This window comes from Schistosoma mansoni, chromosome 3 (genome assembly GCF_000237925.1).
Source record: "Schistosoma mansoni strain Puerto Rico chromosome 3, complete genome".
Lineage (NCBI taxonomy): Eukaryota > Metazoa > Platyhelminthes > Trematoda > Strigeidida > Schistosomatidae > Schistosoma > Schistosoma mansoni.
In genome coordinates, this window is record NC_031497.1 from 2,162,406 (window position 1) to 2,187,633 (window position 25,228).

Sequence of the window (25,228 nt, forward strand, 5' to 3'; positions counted from 1 at the left end):
AGGAAAACATCTGTTGATTCACGTCAAAAATGCTTCTCTCCAAGTTTACTAACAACAAACTTGCAATCAAAACAAACGCCTGAAATACCTCTGACAAACGCAACGAAGACATTCTCATGTACGCCAGATTCAGAAAAGATAAAGCTGCTGAAATACATCTTTTAGAAAACCGATTTATTCTACTAAGCTTCTCACTATAAGTTTCAGCCGGTTTCTGATTTTATTACATATGTTAGGTATAAACTGACACTTTTCAAACAACCAGTGTACAAACACATGTTTACTTCCGAATAATGAACAATCGAACTCATTGAGACAAACGCTTTCCAAAAGTATTTCTCAACATCACGCTCTTCTGCTAGTAATCACACATTCAGTTTGAAATACCTCATCAAAATTCACCACTCTGCCCCAAAACAATTATCCTACAAAATCATCTACTCAGCCACAGTAATGAGCTCAGAAGCGGGAGCGAAATGTTACGCACTGAACAGGCTACAGTAATTCAACGATTGGAAATTAAACTATTTTGTATTTTTCATTCTACCGGAGTCTTAAACTTCTCACGTTGGAGCTGGAGTGTAGGAAGAATGATTTTTAGAGGCGACCTGGGCAATCAAATAGTATAACACTATCCCAAAACACAAACAAAGCCTTTGCATTCAACGCTTACATTTCGTAGTTCAACTATAAAAAGACTATCTAAAGCAGTTTCGACAAACAACCAAGTAGTGAAAATTACGTGGAATATTTCGAAATGTTAAATATAACCAGTACAACAATTTAAAAGTCATTTACGTAATAGAAAATTAATCAAATAATAAAGTTTATATAAAACCTCAAAGTTGGTTCATAATTGTTACAACTGATCGCAATAACTAACAATCATGTTTCATGCATTAACGAACAATTATCCCATTGTTTCTTTTCAAATATTCTCCAACTAGTTGACCAGGTCTCTGTGCAAATAATGTAAATTCATCGGTAGATATAGTAATTTGATCACCTTCAAGACGATTTACAGCTGTTACACAAACTAGAATAGCTGAAACAAAGAGAACAACCACACAAATATGATTGGTAACACTCGACACAGTGGTTTGCATTATAACCATTGACTAATCAAATCATTATTTGTTATATCCTAGCGAAAACTTAAGTATGGGTAACTTTCATGGCCTATTTATGGACGATTATTCTATGTATATTCTTATTGTTTAACTATTGAGTAATTACATTGTGTATATCTATATTCATCTTATTATAAGCTTCATTTTGACCCATTGATTATTTTCATAGTTGAAATCATTAGTCAATTGAAGCTAGACTACCTGGAAGCACTGGACAACCGTTTTTTATCATAAATTTATATCAGTTAGAGAACTTATGTTTCATACTGATAGCGAGATACGTTTAGGAAATCGAGTGGTTTTATAATGGTAACCATTTCCGAATTCATTCATTTGTGATGTTGCATGGGAATTACTCTACAATATCGGTGATAATTATCTCTCTCTCTCTATCTATCTATCTTGACAAGATTCAATTCGACTAACCACATCTTTTTCACTACAGCTGCAATTAATATTCCCACTTATTGTTTGGAGAGTGTGGATATTTCATACAGTGTTATATTCCCTTGCCTTTAACAGCTAATCCCAAGTAACACATTACGACATCACTAATTTCCATTAACTACTTAGTTTACTGAAATTAGTCAATATATTCCTAAAATCAAATGAAATCAACACATTCATTTTTTCTAGTCTAAGAACAGAGTATTTCATTAAATTAATAAAACTGCAGCCAAAATTTCGGCAACAGCATCAAACTCCGACCCAGTCAACTATCCATTGTGTACGAGAGAGGTTATTCAGATGTATGTGTAAAAAGAAAATTGTTAGGAAAAATTAGCGAACTATAATTCAAGTGAAATGAGGGATGCAAGTTACATACATACACACACAATTACTATCATTGTGTATTTAATTTGTAATGTTACGTAGACTGAACATTGTAATTATTTTCTTTTCTTGGAGTGTGAAAACGAAAAACGGTCGATCGTATTACACGCATACAGATTACACCACATCAGTGTAACTGAACAATACACTAGATTGGTAAGATTAGTCATTATGTTTATGTATCGGTCGAACAATTGGTTATACATTATTGATTAAAAGAGTTTTCAGTAGAACATAAGTAACTTTTCTGTTTATCAATGAAATAGACAAATATCGACACCTATTCATGGCATTTTATGTTTGTTGTCTATTAATTTTTACCTAACCAAGAATTCAGGGCATATGGAGTGAGAATGAGTACGATTTGTTCTACGAAGTCAACTGATAACATTGATTGGTCATTCTTATCCATCCAATGGGGAAGCTACACGTCGACATTCTAGAATATTCCCCTAACAGTGATTGGATGGAATGTCTGCGGCTCTTTCTGGGCTTCTTAAGGCTTCCTAGAGTTTACCAACGAGCCGTCCTTACACAAATATTAATACAACACATTGTATTTCCCGTATTACACAACCTCTTTTCGAGGTATATTATCAACAGAAATCTCACAATTTATTCTGATTTTACTAATCTTTCGACAGTAGACCGAAATCAATGAAACGTCATATTCTTAACCTAGGGAATCACGTCGCGAGAATTTGTAGATTTCTAGCTAAAGTGTAAACAGTGCAGACAGATAAAAGAGCAAACTTCAAGATCATTTTTGTGTGTTTACGCTTTCATATTCGCTTCCCCATAAGATCTTAATTAAGTTTGAATAACCTTCTCAGTATATTCACAACTAAACATCCATACTTTAGTATACAGATGGTGCATGTCCCCAATGCAGCTCATCATTTTTGTGGGAGCATTGATCTGACTCCGTTTAGATCAAATGAATGACTGTTGTCAAAATATACATCCTGTCTATCGTCGTATGTAATACATGACTTAATCCGCATTGATGAATACATGTATTTTGTTCATTCATTGATCTTTATAGCAAAGCAGAGGGATGAAGAGAGTAGCAAAGAGTGAAGCAAAATCGACACGTATTGGAGATGGCGGGTAAACCAACTCTGTTTAGTGAATAACATTAAACTCACGGCGATGCCTCCAGTGCTACAGACATGGCGATGCCCACCGTCTAAAATACTTCGCGCACTAACCATCAAGAAAACGTAGATTTAGATGCAGCGTTTAGTTACAATGAGGAAGAAATACTTCCTATGAACTCAGAAGAGTTTACGGAACAACACTACGAGGAAGACGAACGTGTTTAACAATGACAGACAGTGTGATATTTGCCATTTACCTCAGCTGCCCAGTCAAATTGTTGATAGAAGTGCTTAGAGTTTTTGTCCATGCACTGCTATGTTTCATTCGTTCTGTGTTTACGACCCATCACAAGTATTCCATGGGTTCCATTGTCCCATGTGAGGCGCTGTCACGGACTCACATTCAAGTCATTGATCGGGACAATACGAACTGGGAAGAGACCGAGTAACGGCCCTTTTCAGGGCCACCCACAATTTGATCCCGATATACATTCACTGTCAGGAGTATAGCACGGTAATCAAATGGATTTGTTTATTCTATTTCGATTTGAACGAATCAGATTACAAAGCTGCACCATTTACAGCCAATTAAAAAATTATGACAGGTGACAAAATATTTGTTCACTTTCAGTTGGGCACACACTTTCAAAAACAAGTTCACGAATCACCGATTGCTAAATTTATTTCACATCTTTAAATTTCGAAAAAAATGGGTGGTAGGGAATTATATGTGCCGTGAAATTCATGTCAATCAAACGTCAATCAATAATTTATAGTCACGCACATACGCTCATATAAAAAAATAGTCAAGGTTAATTATCGAGCCCCCAAATGCCCTGGTACGGCCGAGAGTGGGGAGAGTCCGCTCTCCCTCTCCAAATGCTTTCACATGGTCACGTGAATATATAGCCTCTGCCAGGGAAGTCCTACTCACTGCATTCTCGTGGCATTACTGTTGGTTACGAAATTGAGAGGACGAAGAGCGAGTGTCCGGTGCTTTAACCGGGTTGGTGGACACGGCGAGTCCACCTAGGGGAGTTGGAAAACCCTGATTCCAAACCAATGGTGCACATGGGCTCCAGTATCCTGATGGAACGAATGGCGTATGAACCTATTGTTGGTCACCGGCTACCATGTGACTGCATCTCCTCACGATGCTCCACTGCCTTGTGGATCAGATCTTTAGGTCAAAGGCTCGGGGTGTGGCGTCCTAAGAAAACCACCTGCTTCAGTTTGGGCACCTGGGCAGTATCGCAGCCCTCACACAAATCAAATGAGATTTGTGAGGCGCATATTTATCCGGTGCTTTTTGTACCAATATTTATGTGTTTAAATAAAATAAATAAATCGAATAATTAACAAGGTCAAAACATGACTCATGATGGATAGGTGAATTGGCTTGTCCAGAAGCTAGAATAAAGTATATGAGCTAAACATAATAACCAACTTCATTTAGTATTGTTTGTCAGTTGCAGTCCTAACACATCGATGGGAAGATTCAAACAAACAATACTAAACGAATTTAAACTTCACCCCATAGCACAAGAAGTCAGTGACCGAGTAGATAACGCCATGGCGTTTGAAGCGAAAGGTGCTGGGTTTGAATCCCAGAGTGAATATCAACTCTGAGATGCAGGTACATCCAGCTGACGAGTCCCAACTAAGACGAAACGCGCGTCCTGGATTCCACTGATAACCAACAATGCAATACATGCAAATTCATGCTTTAGTAATACAACATTCATAAACATATTACATTTTAAGTAATATCAGATCTATTTTCAGGCGCATAATTACTTCACTCCTTTCGTTCAATAAAATAATACGACAGCATTGCAAAACACGTCTTCTGAAAATAACAAAAGTTGCTTGAATGCTAATTGTAGACAGTGGACAGTAAACCGTATAATGCAAAGTATCATTGTAGTCTGATCCGAAAATCTTAAATTGGGCATAACGGATTCACATTCCACTTAGTGAATAATGGTAGTGACTTACATCTTTCTCTGGTACAGGACATAATCAGTATCGATTGCTACATGGCTTATTCAATAGATGATTTGGTTCCACTTACATTTATAGGCTTATTGAGTAGCAAACCTGTAGTCGTAGATAATTTCAAAGCATTCTTTAAAATCTTAGTAGTGAGAACATTGTAAAAATCAAGCATTTTATACCACCACACTACACAATTATCAACATGTATCAGTCCATATCAGCTAGCTCCCAGTCTTTCCCTCTCTTAGTAATTATAACAAAAAAACTGATTGGAATATCACAATATCAAGAGAAAATAACAGGAATTATTATTCGAGCATTTGAATTTATTACCTCGATGACCGGTTAAATAGCAATGAGATGTAATTGCTGTACCCTCCATTTCCATATTTCTTATTCCATGCTCATAAGCCGACTGAAGAAAAGCTAACTTCTCTTCTTTGCTAAAAGTACAAATCGATCCATCCAATCTTCCTTGCTCTATAAAATTAAAGAAATTCATAAGTTCAAATTGATAATCCATAAAATTGGCCAAGTTTAAGGCAGAGTACATCATTTAAGAAACTGTAGCATGTGAATCAAGGAGTGTTTGTCAAACAAAATCGCTAATATTAGGATGACTCCAATATGTAGTGTTAACTTGAATCAGTTTATAAGTGAAATGAAATTGTGAGATAAATGATCAGAATGAATATAGTTGACATGGGGGTGAGATAGAACAATGGGATTACAAATCAGAAATTACGTAATATGTAGAATAATATGAATTACATCAGATATAGTAAATAGGGGTGGATGCTGAATAGATTTCTCCAAAAGGTTAGCAAGTGTAATAATAATAATAATGACTGGTAAGATATGTAGATAAAATAAGTTTAGAATATAAAAATTAGAATATAAAAAAAGCATTGAAGGAACTTAAGAACAATTCCACAATAACAATCTCCAAACCAGACAAAGGTTCCGGTGTTGTAATCATGAATAAGGAGGACTACATAACCAAAATGAACGTGATCCTCTCAGACTCTGCTAAATTTAAATCAGATTCACAGATCGATAACGTGAAGTTGGTCGAAAAACAAATATGCCGAGAACTACATCTACTCATGCTTCACGGTTTTATCACCGAGGCCCATTATAAAATGCTCAAGCCCATTGGTACATGCACACCAGAAATGTATGGCTTACCGAAACTGCATAAGCCTGGAACACCTATGAGACCAATTTTGTCCATGATAAATTCACCATACCATAAGCTAGCAAAGTGGTTGAAAGGAATTTTGGATCCTGTTTGTAAACAACTGTCGACACATACTGTCATTGATTCCTTCGAACTTCTCCCAACCTTGGAACACTTGAATATTTCTAATAGTCGGATGTGTTCTTTCGATGTAAACTCTTTGTTCACAAATGTACCTCTCGAAGAAACTGTGGAATTTATTTGTGATTTCATAACTTCACACAACATAAGAATACCCATTCCTACTACCTATCTTCGAGATCTAATTTTGCTGTGCACAAAGAATATAAAATTCTATTTCCAAGGTAAAGCATATATGCAAATCGATGGAGTGGCTATGGGAAGCCCTCTCGGACCTGTTTTAGCAAACATATTCATGGGAATGATAGAAAGGCAAGTGAGTCACTTCATTGATGGTATTACACTTTACAAACGATATGTCGACGATATTCTTGTCATATTACCACAGTCTACAGATATTAATCAAGTCAATGATTTATTCAATGCAATTCACCCGAATCTGAAAGTCACTTATGAGGAAGAAAACAATAATGAACTAGCTTTCCTCGACATCCTGCTCCATCGCCGTCCAGACGGATCGATCAGACGCAGAGTACATCGCAAACCCACCTGGTCGGGACAGTACCTCCACTTCACTAGTTTCTGCCCCATACAATATAAACGTTCTATTGTCAAAACTTTATTCACTCGGGCAAGTACAATCTGCACTGTAGATACATTGGACGACGAATTTAAGTTTATTACTGAGACACTTAAATTAAACGGATATCCTGAAACGTTTATTGGTCATCAGAACACAAATACAACGAAACTGATAGCAACGGATGTGCCCAAGAAACCAGTATACCTACAGTCACCTTTCAAAGGTGATCATTGCATGAAAATTACAACCAAACAGACTGCAGCTGCAATAAAAAAGACCTTCAATGCAGCTAATCTGAGGCTTATCACAACAACTCAATCGATCTCAGTTAACCCTATCAAGTCTCCAAGACCGATTCAGTCCAAATCCCACTGTATTTACCAATTCACACGTAACTGCGGAGAAAGTTACTTAGGTAGGACAGATCGCCGATTGGAGGACAGGATAGGGGAACATATTCCAAGATGGTTAATCAAATCCATGATTCATCCACCTAGCCCGCCATCTCAAGATCGATCAAGAAACCCAGCCTCGTCCATTGCAAAACATCTAATGATGAGTGGTCATCAAATTGACCCAAAATCAGCCTTTAGAGTTGTGACATGTCATCAAAACCCACACACACTCAAACTACTCGAAGCTATCTTGATTGGTCGGAAAAGTCCAACTTTGTGTGCTCAAAAACAACTGTACGTTGACCTTTGTTTACCATGGTTCTAGTGAGTGAATGTCATGCTAAATAAGAAATTTTGACCTTATCTTCAAAACTGTATTTACACGAATAACATGTTGCTTGTATGTGACTGACGAGAATGCACGAAATGGTACTATCTCACAAAATTTGTCTTCTCATTTCTCTATAAAAATGAACATTAATCAAATTAACGTCACCATATTATAAAATTGATTATTAACAAGTTGACCCTGAAGTTGGCCAGGGTAAAAGGAGCGACTGGACATATTTCTTTTGGATGCAAAGCTCTGGCTTTTAAATCCGAATAGCAATTGCCTCAGCCGTCTGCAGGATTTTCAGTCTGAGGGAATTAGGTAGACTGCTGTCAACACGATATATTATTGTGAAAGATTACTCGATGTTGGCTCTATGTCCCGTCTGAACTAAATGGGCTAAAATAGAGCTGTTAACCGTTTTGACTACACCTTTGCTTAACCACACTGGGAGGTGCTCACAAACACTCCGTGATTCACATGTTACAGTTTCTTAAATGATGTACTCTGCCTTAAACTTGGCCAATTTTTATGGATTATCAATTTGAATTTATAATAGTAGAACCTGATAAGAAATTATTGGAAAGAATATTCTTCGTTCATATAATTGGGTTTTAATATGATGGGATTTTTTCAGCGATTGAAATATATAAGTATTTCAAAACTCAAATCGAAAAATTCGGTAAAATATGGAGAAAATTGATGTTTCGCATTGATTCAATGCAGCTTCATTACAAACAATTTACCATGATAATTTGTGGATTTATTAACACATTTACCATATCAAGATACGATTTATTATGTGTGGATCTTATTCCCTACCGATGCGTTTTGATTCACTATACTGAGGAGATAAAGTTGTTATCTGTGTACAGTGAACTGAGGTGTAATCACTCTATAGGATAGCACACAACCTACACAACTGAAAGTATACTAATTCATTTACAAAATACGATCCAAATCAACACTTGCGACTTATGAGTTCATAAGAAATATGGAAAACTTGTACCAACTGAGAATTTTCAACAATAATGACAAAACATAGAACTCAAACTAGAAATCCCAGGTATCGTAATCCATGTGGTAATGTTAGGTTAGTGGGATGAAATTCAGTAATGTATATTCCAAACTCAAACCAATTGTTATTCAAATCTTATCTCTTCATTTGACTAACACCATTGATTAACGTTTCCCACTGAGACCTCAAGAAAACAATCTTCAACGTAATAACCAGTGAGTTTAATTTATGTCCCAACCAAGCGGGTTTGTGGAAGTCTCCACCTAATGTGGTATTAATACTGAAAGAATACTTCCTGTAGTAACATAGTCAGTCATAGCTATTAAGTTCTAGAATAAGTTATTTATAAATGATTCTTTATTCATAGTGGCGTTTCAGATCACTATCTGCATTCAACACTTTCTTCAAAATCCATTAATCAGTTGTATGGTAAATCGAAGTGAGAAAATATGACAATGTTCAATACAACTGTTCTTACAATAGAGTTCCTGTAGTTTTTAGTAGCTAACACAATGGTAGTAGTACACATAAGATTGTTTTGAATACTTAAACATTCGAAAAATAATTACATTCTGTACACCCTCAGTCTTACTGTAATATCCTAGTGATAATGAATGTACGGGTAACTTCCGGGACCTATTAATGGGCTATTATTTTATATATATTCTTATGCTTTAACTAGATTGTGTATATCGATATTCATCTTATCATAAGCTTCATTTTGACCTATTGATTATTATTACACGAATTACTATCCCTAAATTACAGTCAGTTGATTGATTACTGTATTCCACCTTCACAGCCACATTTGACTTGATCTTGTACAAATATTATTTTCTATTTTAAGGTGTAATGCGGTCTGTCAGTCTGGTATATAAGCTGAGTATGCTTGCAATAAATGATTCGCATAGATTCGTATAGCAGAAGCTGCAATCGGTGTTCTGGACTCAATTGGAAGGGCTAGGCGGAGAAGGGACCAACAAGGACTTTAGATTACTCGAACTGATCGGACGTCATTGATTTGTCACAGTAATATGATCGGAAAAATCGTATTTCGATTGGAGGATAATTCACGTGATAAAAAGACGGACATAAGATCAATAACGAATTAGCATAACTCCTATTCTTTATGTAATCACAATACTTACCTTCATAAAAGTCATTGGCAGCGATTGTACCACCAACAACAACTGAACATTCCAACGAAAGATTCTCAGAAAGCTTTTTCAACTCATTTACAGTGTTTAAGTCCACTATAGTTTGTCGACGGACAGGTTTACCAAGAATACACTGAAATTCAATTTAGTGAATCAAATAATGCACGAAACAATAGAACTGTTACAATGTTAGGCATTTAACATGATATCATTTCAGAAATAACATCACTGTCAACATACGACACATGACAGTATATTTCTGAATGAAACGATGAAGAAAAAGTTTAACAACACATTACTCTTCATATACAACATTCAATAATGCAACAAAGCATTAGAAATTCGAACAAATCCAGAAATATTACGGTATGTCAAACTGAATCATTTTATTCGAAGTGACAAACCTTAACCTTGTGAGCCACATAAATCCTAAACTTTATTGGATTTTTGATAAAATATCCTAGAACTCAAAATGCTCATATTCCTGTTCCACAGTGAACACAGTCTCTACCGACAAACTACATATTTCGGATAATCAAAAGATAGATAGATAGATATACGGAATTAGTCTATTAATTACTTGTTTGAATCACTCAGAAAACTCGTAAACACCATTCACTCATTCACTGATTCTACATATATAAAATTATTCAAGTAACCTTTGGATGATCAACTCCAGACATTCGTCAGTTTATCGAAATCAAAGAGTTCACTTCTAAATACTTCCAACATTAAAATCAAACCCACTTCACCTCAATATTCAATCAACAATTCATCATTCACTATACTAACTTTCATTAATGTTTATCTATCTCAGCTATTTACTTGTACTGAAAGTAACTTTTCGATTTATATGAAACGAATAATTAGTGAAAAAAATGTCTGAGGTCGTTGTCGCGCACTGATTATCAATCGATAAACTATATGTTGTGGTTCACTATTGTCTGCTATATCTAAGTCACCAATGCCCACTGAGTGAGTTTTTCAGTTAAATCACTAACACAAATTACAACAACAATTCAGAATAATTCAAAGATTTTACAATTTATTACATTCAAATTATTACATACCAATTCGTTATATGGTTCTAATTTGGTATTCACGCAACGATCGGACAACACTATTGTACCAGGTTTCACTCCTAATTTTAATCAAATAAGAAAACACACCGTTCTGATAAGATTTTCACACAACAACTAAGTTATTTCGACAATCAATAAAATAACTTGTAAGTATCAGCGTGATGTTGTCAAGAGAGTGTTGAGTTTTATTCAAATCACGAACACATCAAACATGGACAAACATTGAAAAGATGGAAACACTAGACGGACGGAACACGGTCGTCCGATATCGTGAATCGACTGAAGTTACACTTGTTGTTCATCATCGCCTCATGCCTCAGTAGTCTAGAGTTTAAGCATTCGCAAGTAACACTGTGAGATTAGGAATGTTCATTGTCGAGAAGCACCATACTACAACAAAACGCACACTTAGTGCCTTTCGCTTTCAATGGTTGTCCAACTGAGATTGGTTCGTGATTTGAATACAATTAGTGAATAATTATTCTATTTATCAAATTGGTTTTCATTTATTTCAATGATTTATCGACACATTCCAATCGGCGATGAAATCCTACTCATGAATTTCCATGAAGTAAAAGTTCACTGTTTTATCATGCAAACACTGAACACGCTATACAACATATATCAAACCCAGACAACAACAATCATCTTGAGACTTCCATCACTTGGTATTATTGACTTCCTTCGAAATATACTTCTCGTTTTACAGTTCTGTATAAGAACTGATATTTTTCGAATATTCTGATCTTGTTCGCTACTGTTCCTCATTTACATTGGGTGTTGATTGAGTGGATATTCCCCGGACAATTCAAACAATGATGGTCCTTCAATTCATCACTTGGTGAAACATCACGTTTAAGCGAATTCTGATTCAGATAAACATTTATCAGAGATACAGTCAAACTGGAATCGACAAAGGGACAGTCAGTGTTTCACACGAAATTTCATACTGAAAATACTCATTTTATCATTACTTGTATTACTTACCTACTTAAGCCTGTTACCCCTCGTCGAGAAGCATAGGCCGCTCACCAGCATTCTCCATCCAACTCTGTCCTGAGCCTTCCTTTCCAGTTCTTTCCAGTTGCTATTCATCCTTTTCATATCGGCTTCTATTTCCCGGCGTAATGTGTTCTTTGGCCTTCCTATTTTTCGTTTCCCTGCCTTGTAATGCACATCGGTGATTTCCTTAATGTATGTCCTATCCACTTTAAACGTCTTTTCCTAATTTCCTCTTCAGATGGAAGCTGGTTTGTCCTCTCCCACAAAACGCTGTTGCTGATAGTATCCGGCCAATGGATGTTTAGTATTTTGCGTAGACAACTGTTTATAAATACTTGTACCTTCCTGATGATGGTCGTAGTAGTTCTCCACGTTTCAGCTCCATGCAGTAGGATTGTCTTGATGTTCGTATTGAAGATTGTGACTCTAATATTGGTTGAGAGTTGTTTTGGGTTCCATATGTTCTTCAATTGTAGGAATGCTGCCCTTGCTTTGCCAATCCTCGTCTTTACATATGCGTCCGATCCTCCTTGTTTATCAACGATGCTTCCCAGGTACTTGAATGTTTCCACCTCTTCCAGCGTTTCGCCATCAAGTGTGATTGGGTTGGTGTTCTCCGTGTTGCATTTGAGAATCTTGCTTTTTCCTTTGTGAATGTGAAGGCCTATCGATGCAGGGGCTGCTGCTACATTTGCTGTCTTCATCTGCATTTGTTCGTGTGTATGAGAGAGGAGGGATAGGTCATCTGCGAAGTCCAAATCATCTAGTTGATTCTGAGAAGTTCATTGTATTCCGTATTTCCCATCAGATGTCGAAGTCTTCATAATCCAGTCAATCACTAGAAGGAAGAGGAACGGGGAGAGTAGACAGCCTTGTCTGACTCCGGTCCTTACTGGAAATGCATCTGTCAGCTGTCCTCCATGCACCACTTTGCACTGTAGTCCATCGTATGAGTTTTGGATAATGTTGACAATCTTTTCAGGAACTCCATAGTGTCGAAGAAGTTTCCATAATGTTCTCCTGTCCACGCTGTCAAACGCCTTCTTATAGTCAATGAAGTTGACGTATAGTGATGAGTTCCACTCAACTGATTGTTCAAAGATGATCCGTAGTGTCGCAATCTGGTCTGTGCACGACCGATCCTTCCGGAATCCGGCCTGTTGATCTGGAAGTCGGGCGTCTACTGCGTCTTTCATCCGATTCAGCAGCACTCTGTTGAAAACTTTTCCTGGTACTGATAACAAACCGATGCCTCTGTAGTTCTCACATTTGCTCAGATCTCCTTTCTTTGGTATCTTGATGAGATATCTTTCTTTCCAGTCCATTGGCACTTGTTCCTCTTCCCAAATCTTCTTGAACAGAAGGTGAAGCATGTTTGCAGTTATTTCAATGTCTGACTTCAGTGCTTCAGCTGGTATATTGTCAGGTCCTGCCGCCTTCCCACTTTTGATTTGTCTGATGGCCATCTTGACTTCTTCGATCGTTGGTGGAGTGACATCTATAGGAAGGTCAGTGTGGGCTGCTTCGACGTTCGGTGGGTTCAATGGGGCTGGTCTATTCAGCAGTTCCTCGAAGTATTCTGCCCATCTTTTCCTCTGTTCTTGAATCTCAGTGATTGTCTTTCCTTCTTTGTCCTTGACTGGTCTCTCTGGTTTGCTATATCTTCCTGCCAATTTCTTCGTTGTATCATATAGTTGTCTCATATTCCCTTCTCTTGCAGCTTTTTCCGCCGTCGTTGCTAGTTCTCCCATGTATTTCTGCTTGTCGGCTTCAATGCTTTTCTTCACTTCCCTGTTTGCTTCTGCGTAGTCTGCTTGTGCTTTGACTTTCTCTGCTCGTGTTCGGCTGTTGTTAATTGCTAGTTTCTTGTTATTCCTTTCTTGAATTTTGTCCAGGGTTCCCATAGAGATCCATTCCTTGTGATGATGCTTCTTAGGACCAAGAACCTCCTGACACGTTGAAGTTAGTGCTTCTTTTATCCTCTTCCAGTTGTCCTCCAAAGTGGTTTCTTGTTCTTTCAGTAGATCCTGTAGAGCTTGGAACCTGTTGTTGAGAGTTATCTTGAATTCGTGGAGCTTGTCAGTATCTCGAAGGAAGGCTGTATTGAACCTTTGTAGTGCTGTTTGTCCAGTTTTCCAGTGTTTCTTTAGCTTCAATCTCATCTTGGCCACAACCAGGTGGTGATCTGAAGCTATGTCAGCTCCTCTCCGGGTTCTCACATCTTCCATTGACCTTCGGAATTTTCTGTTGATACAGATGTGGTCTATCTGGTTCTCTGTGGTGTGGTCCGGTGAGATCCATGTAGCTTTGTGTATGCACTTGTGTGGGAATATTGTGCCACCTATAACCAATTTGTTGAATGCACATAGGTTTGCAAGTCTCTCCCCATTTTCATTTCTCTCTCCTAGTCCATGTCGTCCAATTACATCTTCATAACCTGTGTTGTCCACTCCAACTTTAGCATTTAGATCTCCCATCAGGATGGTGATGTCCTTTCGTGAGCACTTCTCTATAATTGATTGCAGCCTTGATAGAACTGATGTTTATCATCGTCGTTGCTATCATTGGTTGGTGCATAACATTGGATAACGTTCATTTGTATCCCTTGCTTCTTTGTTCTGAATGATGCTTTGATTATCCTGGGTCCATGAGATTCCCATCCCACAAGTGCATTTCGTGCTTCTTTGGACAGCATTAGAGCAACTCCCTGAGTGTGTGGAGCATTTTCCCCTTCGTGACCGGAGTACAGCAGCATCTTTCCTGTACCTAGCCTTTGTTGTCCAGTTTGTGTCCAATGGGTTTCGCTGATTCCGAGTACTGCCAATTTGTATCTCTTCATTTCCATTGCTATTTGACTGGCCTACCAAATTGTCCGAACGTTCCATGTACCTATAAAAATTGTTGCTCTGGTTGTTAGAAGGTGCATCGGTCTCGTGACTTCCGAAAAATTTCGGCTTTCATCATGAGACGTCATAATTATTCCTTCAACTGCCAGGACAGAGTCTAAATGGTTTGAATTATCTTTTGTGGTTAGCGTTTTTTTAGCGAGTTAGCTTTTCTACGGGATGGGGTCGCTAACCCCATGCCCAACCCTCCTCATTTACCCGGGCTTGGGACCGGCATTAACTCTAGAAGAGCTACAGGCGGAGTTATCATTACTTGTATGGAAATTATAAATATTGATAGAATTAAATTAAACTACTTTTTAATTGTTTTACCTAGACCACCGGATGTTCCTAAACGTATAAACAACACATCTTTGCAACCAGCATAATGTAATAATTTCGTCACTTCATGCAGCATAATTAATGCTGATGGTATGCCCATTCCATGCTATATGAAAGAAATAAAACAATGAAGACAACCATGAAGTTACCAACATATGTTTTTTAGTAATGCTTGTGAATTGATTCAATATCGAGGTAATACTCACAGTATGCATATATACCAATAGGAGATTGATCAATTGCAACAGCACTCAAAATCATTGTATTCATAATCAATCTCCTTCAATTCCTATTATTCTTCCCACCTCGACTTTCAATACTAAACTTCCTCATTCGGTTTCTTCCTCAAGTGTCACTATGGCCAAAGATTCTAGTGCGCGGAACACTGTCCCAGGTCTACTAAAACCTCGCTCCAAACTACACATTGGAGCCTTCAATGTACGTAACTTATGTCAAATCGATTAGCGGGCCTCCTTGGCTAAGACCCTAGAATCTCGTACCATTAATGTATGCTGTGTCAACGAAACACGCATACAGGATCCTAGCGTGGTCATTCACTTGACCTCACCTCGCCAAAATGGACAACCAACGAAATACACGCTCCGTGTATCTGGCGGCCTGATGTCTAGTTCTCGTGGACTTGCAGGTGTGAGCATAGCATTCAGTACAAGGGCAGAACAAGCACTAGTAAAATGGATCCCCGTTAACGGTCGCCTATGTGATGTTCAGCTAAATGGCTCCGTAAGAACTCAGAAGGAAAGGGACACACGTCGTTGCCTTTTCGTCGTTTATTCCTACGCTCCCACTGACTGAAGCCCGGATGAAGTGAAAGATGGCTTTTACAGAAAGCTCTCTGAACTTCTTCAAAAGGCTAAGTGCTCAGACATAATACTCGTAGCTGTTGACTTTAATACCCGGATAGGTAGATACAAAAAACCAATGGATTTCTTCTAAGTCTATTGCACTAATAGATTCTCGTAAACTCATCCCATCAGGCTCTGAACACGATGAAGAGTGAAAGCAAATCAGATCTAGGTTAACCAACAGTCTACGGAACATCGTGAGCAGCGGTGTACAACGAAAGCAAAAGAAATGGAGACGGCAGCGGCTTTATAAAACACCAGACAACTCTTCAGATAAAAAAGAAACCGGAATTAAGAAGTCAAGTAAAAGCGAGACTTAAAAGCAGCATTTGACTCTGTGACCGAGAGTTTCTGTGGCAGTGTCTGTCATTGATAGGTGGACCTCAGAAGTACATAAACCTTGTAAAGGCTCTTTACTCGAACACTACCAGTAGATTCAGAGCTTATAGCGAACTGTCATCTGATTATAAAACCTCAAGTGGTGTATGACAACGCTGTATACTAACACCATGTTTGTTTAACTTCATTATAGACCTACTGCTGGAAATAACACTTTCGTCAACTGAATTTTCAAGAATTGATCTTCTACCAGGAGGTCCACTTATCGACTTACAATACGCCGTTGACATAGTCCAGTTTAGTGAAGACCCTGACAAAATGCAGTTTTCTGCTAGCACTGAGTAACAATGCCAGGATATTTGGAATGCGTTTCTCACCCTCTAAATGCAAATTGTTACTCCAGGACTAACCTGCGTCAACACCTGAACTAAGGATAGAGAGTGAAGTAGTCGAACGCGTCGACAACTTCACTTATCTTGGAAGTCTGATCAGCCCTAATGGGTTGGTGTCTGAAGAAATCTCTGCACCGATTCAAAAGGCTCGTTTGACTTTTGTCAACTTACATCACCTATGGCGAAGACGAGATATTTGTCTATCAATTAAGGGACGAGTATACTGAGCAGCAGTTCGCTCTGTTCTAATTTACGGCTGCGAAACATGACCATTAAGACTAGAAGATACTCGTAAGTTACTAGTATTTGACCACAGATGCCTTAGAAATATTGAACGCATCTGCTGGGATCACTGGGTAAGTAATAGTGACGCTAGACACAGGGTATAAGGGAATGATGGTAAATCAGTTGATGAGGTCATGAATCTTCATCGACTGAGATGATTGAGCCACATGTTACGTATACCTGAACACCGAGTACCGCGACGTCCAATGCTGGCTAGCATCGGCGATGGTTACAAGAGAGTTAGTGGTGGCAAACCAAAACGTGGCATCAGTGCTTGAAGTCACTAATTTCTAGTCTGAGCCACGTTGCTGGATGCAGACTACTTGGTCGGGGTACGCGCGACTTTCGTATCCAATGTTTGGAGACTGTTAGTGACATGGCTCAGAATTGATCACAATGGTGTAAGTGTATACACTCTCTGTCTACCCTTAAATTATGAGATTAAAATTGCTTCATATCCGTCCTTCTTCATGTACTATATATATTCTTATATACAAACTTTCTTTTATATATTACCACCACTAAATTAACTCCTTCTATGAATTCGGTGTTCATCTTGTTGTACTAATGAGGTATGACAACTTGGACTGATGTATATATCTGCCTGGTCCTAGGTTGTAGCTGACTGATTTACTGAGTAAACATTACCAAGTGAATTCTAGCTCATGATACCTTTAGTTAACAATATCATCCTAGATATAATCAGGCAAAGATATTGAATGGGATTGATAAATGAACCTCAATGAAAGTGCATTCACAATCATTGAAATATTTACGTCGCAATAAGATGAGTTGGTTAGAAATAAATTTGAAGTATTATTCATCACAACTGGACCAATGACTTGTAAACACGTACGAGCATTTTACAGTCTTCATCGGTCAGGCTTCCAGCTTAACCATGCCTGTTAAATCCAGAACTCCAATCTCAGCCTCTGTAATATGAATCCTACATTCCAAACATACTGCGTTTACATACGAACCAAACAGACCACACAATACCAAAAAATAGAAATCAACATTTGTACAAGATCGAACCAAAAGTGGCTGTGAATATTGGAGATGGGAACTGATAGACTGGACATAACTTAAGAAACACAAATAATATAGTAATAGTCTATGCATAAAAATAAAGCTCATAATAAGATAAACATCAATATGTATAGTTTAGTTACTTAACAATTAAGGAATCAACATATATGTTTAGTATTAGTCCAGAAATAGATTCCTACAGTTACAATCCATTATTCTCATCGAAATATAACACAACTGATTTCAGTTAGAAAACCGTTATAACCAAAGACAACTAGAAAGCTGCATCTCAACACAAGTATCCTACCGTTTATAACAATTGGTGACGGTGGTCAAGACGGATCTACGCGTACATATTTAGCTAAATTGAATTTTGTAACAACAAAATGGATTATCTGAAAACCTTATTGCAGCATCAAAATTCTCTAATCGAATTATTAGTCAAAAATATGTCAATATCCTCAAGAACCAATGTGTCTAATTCCACTATGACTCCGGATTCTATTGCAAATTCAATAACTGAATTTACATTTGATCCAGAAATTGGACTTACTTTTGAGGCATGGTTTAGACGCTATGACGATTTGTTTATTAATGACTGTAAAGTGTGGGACGAAGGTTCAAAACTGAGATTATTATTACGAAAGCTCGGAGTGTCCGAACATGAAAAGTTCTGTAATTTTATCCTCCCAAAGAAGCCAACCGACATAACTTTCAAAGAAACAGTTGAGTGCCTGACACGTATATTTGGTGAACGATCATTAATTTTTCACACTAGATACCAGTATCTTCAACTTGTAAAGAAAGTACAGGACGACTGTGTGATGTATGCAAGCATCGTGAACCGGGAATGTAAGCGGTTCCGTTTACAAGAAATGTCCTCAGATCAGTTCAAATGCCTCATTTTTGTCTGTGGATTACAATCTTCAGTAGATGCAGATATTAGAACACGGATTCTAGCGAGAATCAAACAAGATTCTAATATCAGTCTGCAATCAGTATCTGAAGAGTGTCAAAGAATGGTTAATTTGAAGCATGACACAAATCTCGTAGAAAGGAACTGTGAACACGTGGGAGTTAATTCTTTAAATTCTTTAAATGGAAATAAAGATTCGAACTCTTAGCAAATCCCAAATCAAATGAAAACCAAAACGTCTTGTTGGCGATGTGGTAAGTCTCATTCTGCAAACGTTTGTTACTTTAAAAAACGAGTATGCTTTCAATGTGGTAAATATGGTCATGCTCAAGTATGTTGTAAAAGTAGGACGAAAGTTGCTGACCGTCAGCACAAGTTTCGTAAGGGAAATAAGATGCAGACGTCAAAAGAAATACCACAAAACCATAAGTTAGAGGAAGATTGCGTGGTTGCTTTTATATCACTTGAACCGGAAATAAAAAGTGTTCCGTGATGCTATTAGAATCCTACCAGTAACGGCGAAAACGGTTAAAGAAGCCACCGCTAGTGATCCTCTACTTAAAAGAATAAAAGAAGCTGTTTTAAAGGGTTGGAAAGAAGATAAGGCTGATCGAGAGTTTCACCAATTTCTCCTGAGACGTGTGTTTATATCGATTTATGATAACTGTTTGATGTATGGCGATCGTGTTGTTATCCCTAACTCTCTTCAGTTTTTTGTGCTTGGACAGTTTCACATTGGTCATCCAGAAATGAACAGAATGAAAGCAGTTATGCGTAGTTATGTCTATAGGCCATTCATCGATAAGGCTGTGGAAGAATACGTATTGAGATGTCGTCGATGTGCCGAAAGTGCAAAAGATCCACCGAAAGTAGAGAAGGCAATGTAGAAGAGGCTCTGCAACAATTTCTAATTTCCTATAGAATTACACCGAGTCCACACTTTCAAGATGGGAAATCACCAGCTGAAATAATGTTTGGCCGACCAGTTAGAACATTTTTTTGATGTTTTGATCCCAAAAGACAGAATGACAGGACTACAAAAAAATAAGAAAGGGAATTGCCCGAAAATTCGAGAATTCAAAGCAGGTGACTTGGTCTATGCACGCTATTTCTTGCCTGGCAAGCCAAAATGGATATTTGGGTGTATAAAAAAACGACGTGGTACAGTATTGTATGAAGTGATGGTTGAAAATACACTAAATCAACTGCGAGATAGGAAAAATGTTTATGAGTCATCTAAACACAAACCATTTCCAATGGAAGTATTATGTAATACTTTTAATATTCCACTACCACCACCACTACAAGTTGAAATGAGAAAAAATGATCAGAAATCAGAAGTTCAACGAAGATCATCCAGAGAACAGAAACAAACGAAATTTTTTCAAATAGACCCTAAAGCGAAATCATACGATCAAACATCGCGAGGGTGGTGGTGTTTTTTTGTTTGTTTTTTTTAGTGAAAAAACTTGTTGAAATAACTCGTGCTGAGAATTCTATATTGTACCAGATTATAATATTGAATAAAGCCATTAATAATAATAATAATAATAATAATAATAATAATAATAATAATGAGAATGACAATGATTGATTGTTTTGCTGTCAGACATTAGATAGATGACAGATGTTATATGTGTTATATATATTCCCCTATCCTTATTGTTAGATTGTAACGGATTTTGGTGTGGAAATATATTGACGTTCTAGTCAGGCTACTCTTGTGTTCTTGATCTGAGTTGTGTTGAAGACCTGTAGAATAGACACTGGGAGGAAATCTAGTGCAGTTATTAGTCTAAGGTAAATTAACGTCCCACATACATGTAAAAAGTGAAACGACTGTTATAACAATAAACCCTAGAGTTATAACAAGCATCCTACCGTTTATAACATTAACAAAGAACAATGTTTTCATAGACCATTTCTTAAATAAATTGTCCTAATCAATACTTCATTCTCAACTTACATCTGCAAATAATATATGATCCACTTTGTAAAGTACAAATCTGGCATGCGAACCGGCTATATTTTCTACAGGTAATGCCAAACCAGCTAATTTAGCCATTGATATTGCAAAATTATGGATTCTACCACTGCTACCACATACACAGACGAACTATTCAAAAATAAGACAAAACGTTGACTACAGTAAATTGCAAATTATAACTTAATAAGAAATTTCGAAAAGCATTCATTCAACTTCATGACGACAATATGCAGAAGTGAGGAGAATATTCCCATTGAATCAATAGACATTAGTCAGCTCTAGTCAGTTTACTTACCTCATTTTCTAAACAGATTATGTTCACAACACAAAATCATTTCCAACTAGTTCAACTTAAATATAAACAATGAAACAATGTAGAGAACTACATGAAGGTATTCGATGACACTAAACTGTTTATTCTACACGTTTTTATTCAATCGACGGTTGTTTGGTAAAACGAATACCAGACAATGTACATACAAACAACTCGTTCGCAGTGATAGTACTAATGACAATTCTAGATCAACAATGTTTAATGAAACAATCCAAGATGTAGTATGTACGAAATTTTTCCCCATTCCATGGAATACTTTTTTAGTCTATGAAAGAGATATGTGTAAAATCAAAACAATAAGTCATTTACAAATATTCATCATTTACAATTTTACATATGTCACATTCATTCAATGAATAAATCGAGAGATAGGTTTATGGTAGATTTACTGCACTTGTAGAAACAATGCTTGCACAAATACTATCAAAATGAACAGAGCAAACTACTGACCTCCTTCTAGGTATTCATCTTCCGAAAGACGTATAATCACTTGTTTGCCTGTGAACAATTAACATGCTTAACATATATTCTACTTCAAAAATTTCACACAAATCACGAAATCATTCTGTCTTTCTATGGAAACTATAATCATCCTATTTCTACTCGGCAATTAATTTCCAAATTCCTCAACTCTTAGCTACACCATATTCACTAAACATAGTCACCTTCACAATACTCAAGATAAATTAACTCTTATCGACTTCGTAACAAAATGAATTATTAACAATGGACACTACCTTGACATCACCAAACTTCTCTTTGAAATCAAATGACTTTGTGGTGAATCCGAAATGATGGAACACATCTTCATCTAGTTCACTTAAATGACTATTCACAATCGGTTGCACTGTCGCCATTCTTATCAATAACTGATGTATTCAAATGTTAGGATTATATATACATATATTGCTTCAAACGTGTTACTCTATCATTTATTCAATACAATAGTTAACTTATGTGGCACTAAAATATTTGATTGGCTGATCAACTCAATCACATTCTAATATGTACACACCGATACAATCAAAATATGTGTGAACTTATTGAGTGAAACTAGTCTTCATAAACACATTTACTCAGTTTACTAGAGTCTGAACATTGCAACATCTAAACTAATCTACAAGAATCACTGGAAAAAAACCAACTGAATCAACTTGGAAACAGACGTTTGTCTTTCACTCAAATCATTTCATCATTTTGAAGCTATATTTAGGTACAATCGCACATCAGCTGAAAATCAGAAAGCAATAGACAGTTATAGTGCTTTGTTTAGAGCTCCACCTAATCAGAATGGATATTTGTTTCTCTCACACGCCATGTGATTCTACTTTCAAGTTGAACATCCCTTCATTTCACTAACCATTCTCAATCACATTGCCTAAAAAACCAATATCAAGACAATATTTCCAAACAATGTCACATTTCATCTAATCACTTCCATTTCCAAATATTAGGTTATCTAACAGTCGAATGAACTCTAATCATCAACTGTTTGGTTAGGTTTCTAACTGACCAAATATCTAAATACTAAAAATTAATAAACATTATAAGGTTATTTATTGCATATGCATATTCCACATGCACACCATTCAAGATCTTCATTGTCGATCATTCTCATACCAGGACGAGACCCCTATACAGTGCCTCCAGATTCCTTATGCAGGTCTAATTTAAACTGCTTCCTGATTCCAACGAAATATCAACGATTTACACAACTCCATACTGATAATCCAAATAGTATCAGCATTAAATAAATTACCTGTCATATAAGTACATTAAGACTACAATGGGTTAAAAGTGATGTGATTTCTGAAAATTTTAAATAACTTATAACCAATATTTATTGTCATTTACTTATTCACTCAACATGGTAAAATGGTTCAATACCTAGATCATCTAATTACGAATTAGAAATCGAGAAAGCTTACAGATATCATTGAATTCATTACAATGTATAAAGTAGATCCCTAATAGTTATTAGCGATTAGGGTTTATCGGTAATTTCTATAGCGAAATTCATCATTCCACTTTTACTCATGCTCTTTTTTTTAATAATATCAACACTGACTGTGATCAGATAAATCAGTCCACAGCAAGTGATTTGCACCGTTTTAATTAGACACAATTAGAGTTACTGCAATGAGTCACATTATTTTTATCAAAATACAAATAACTACCGATTAAGAAGTTAAATACCAGCACCTAATAGATAAATTGCGTACTTCATCAGACACTTCAAACAGGAGCGAGCAAATTAACAACAGTTGTGTTGACTAACATAATGATGATGACATTTTTCTTACCGATAATATGATTCACTATACCAGTACACTAAATCTTTAACGTATATTGATTAAGTAGTCTCACCACTATAAGAAATTCCGTTTGAAAACCTTTGAATATTGTAACCCTTTCATACCACATAGACAACTAATAAGGTAACTAATAAGAAAGATTATACGAAATGTGTATTCTTAAAGAATTTAAACATCAATGTACAAGAGATAACATCATAGAAAGTCAACTGAATACAAGATATTTCAATAATGCATGAATCTCAATAAGAATTCTATCATAACATAATTTAAAGATGTTTAGAATTCCATATTGATCAAGTTTTATTCATTTATTTACTGGAACTATCAGCTACACCAGTTTGGGATCTCGATGCAGCTAATTCACTGCATCTTTGTAAAATCCAGTCAAGTGGAACTAACGGTCCACGAGAGTCCTGAAATTAAAGAAAGAATAACCGAGAGAAAAATCAAGTGAATAATTTCATGGTTAAAAATACATGTTATATCCGTCTAGTGAAAACTATTCTTCACAAGAGTCTAGTGAATAATGCGGTCTGTATTAATAAAACAACAAAAAATATATTCACCATTTCTTCATGCTACGGACGTGTTAAATGTAGCATAATCAGTCATGATGAAAGATAAATTGTAACACAGCAAAAGTCATACCTCCAAATAATTCTATAATAGAAATTATTCCAAGATATTTACAATTGAGTGACAAAATAAACGGAAACATAATTGTAATGACTGACTATGATACACTCAGATAACTTGAAAACGTGGAATTTATCTAAGCTAGATCACCATTAAAAACCTGGAAGTACTAGACGGACATTTCGTCCCAGTGTGGGAATCTTCAGCAATGCATATACAGTGTTTCTGAGTCTTCAATGGTGGTCTAGCTTAGATCGACTCGTGAATTCACTACTTTCGATATTATTTTTTTCCCTTCATAAATTAATTATTTAAACTTGTTACCGTTTCTCCTAATTTTATACTACAAATGATTTAGTCATGTGCAGATTTTTTATTTCCTATTTATGACTCTCGGTTTTATAACTGATGAATAATAACATGAACCACAATAATAAAAAATACATCGTCTTGATGCTCTGGGATCAAAAGGAGAATCTTCATGGTAGAATAATAAGCGTCAATGTAATTAGTGAGGATGCTCCTTAAGTGAGAGCCGTCCAGAGTATTAGCGTAATCCAAACTCAGCAACTCCATCGGGAGCCCTTTTAGGATTAATGCTGGTCTCAAACCTGAGTAAAGGAAGAGTTGAAGGTGTGATAAGAAATCTCACCTTGTAAAAAAGTACAAATAAGAAAAATCATCTAGATCATTTAAAATCTCCCGTGGAAGTTCAAGCGTCAACACGCAGAAGAGTTATGACACCTCATAGTGAAGGTTGAAATTCTTCAGAAGTCACAAAGTCAATACCATTTCTGACAATCAAAACAACGATTAGTACAGATACATAGAATGAAACACGACTCAATAATTTAGTGAACTAATTAAAAAGCCATACTTATTGAGCGCAAACAGAATGTGAATTCATAACAAAAAGCATTTGCACATCCATAGGGCCGATAGATTTTCGAA

At 36.5% G+C, this 25,228-nt stretch overlaps 2 protein-coding genes across 2 annotated transcripts in view; both read right to left on the reverse strand.

The window, feature by feature from the left end:
• Nucleotides 1–874: 874 nt before the first annotated feature.
• Smp_082430 (putative uridine phosphorylase) lies at nt 875–22,180 on the reverse strand (the record flags this gene model as incomplete). The annotated part of the gene is made up of 7 exons (XM_018798872.1): nt 875–1,045; nt 5,396–5,542; nt 9,859–10,000; nt 10,938–11,008; nt 15,170–15,284; nt 20,969–21,118; nt 22,061–22,180. 7 exons carry the CDS (start codon nt 22,178–22,180, stop codon nt 900–902), a joined length of 891 nt encoding a protein of 296 aa, XP_018650718.1. The 3' UTR covers nt 875–899.
• Nucleotides 22,181–23,776: 1,596 nt separating this feature from the next.
• Smp_166780 (hypothetical protein) overlaps nt 23,777–25,228 on the reverse strand; it is a gene marked incomplete at its 5' end in the record, with an annotated part of 67,195 nt that continues 65,743 nt past the window's right edge. Inside the window, one exon of the mRNA XM_018798873.1 lies at nt 23,777–24,054. Within this exon, the coding sequence (XP_018650719.1) occupies nt 23,950–24,054 (105 nt within the window). The 3' untranslated portion in view covers nt 23,777–23,949. The remainder of the gene's footprint in view (nt 24,055–25,228) is intronic.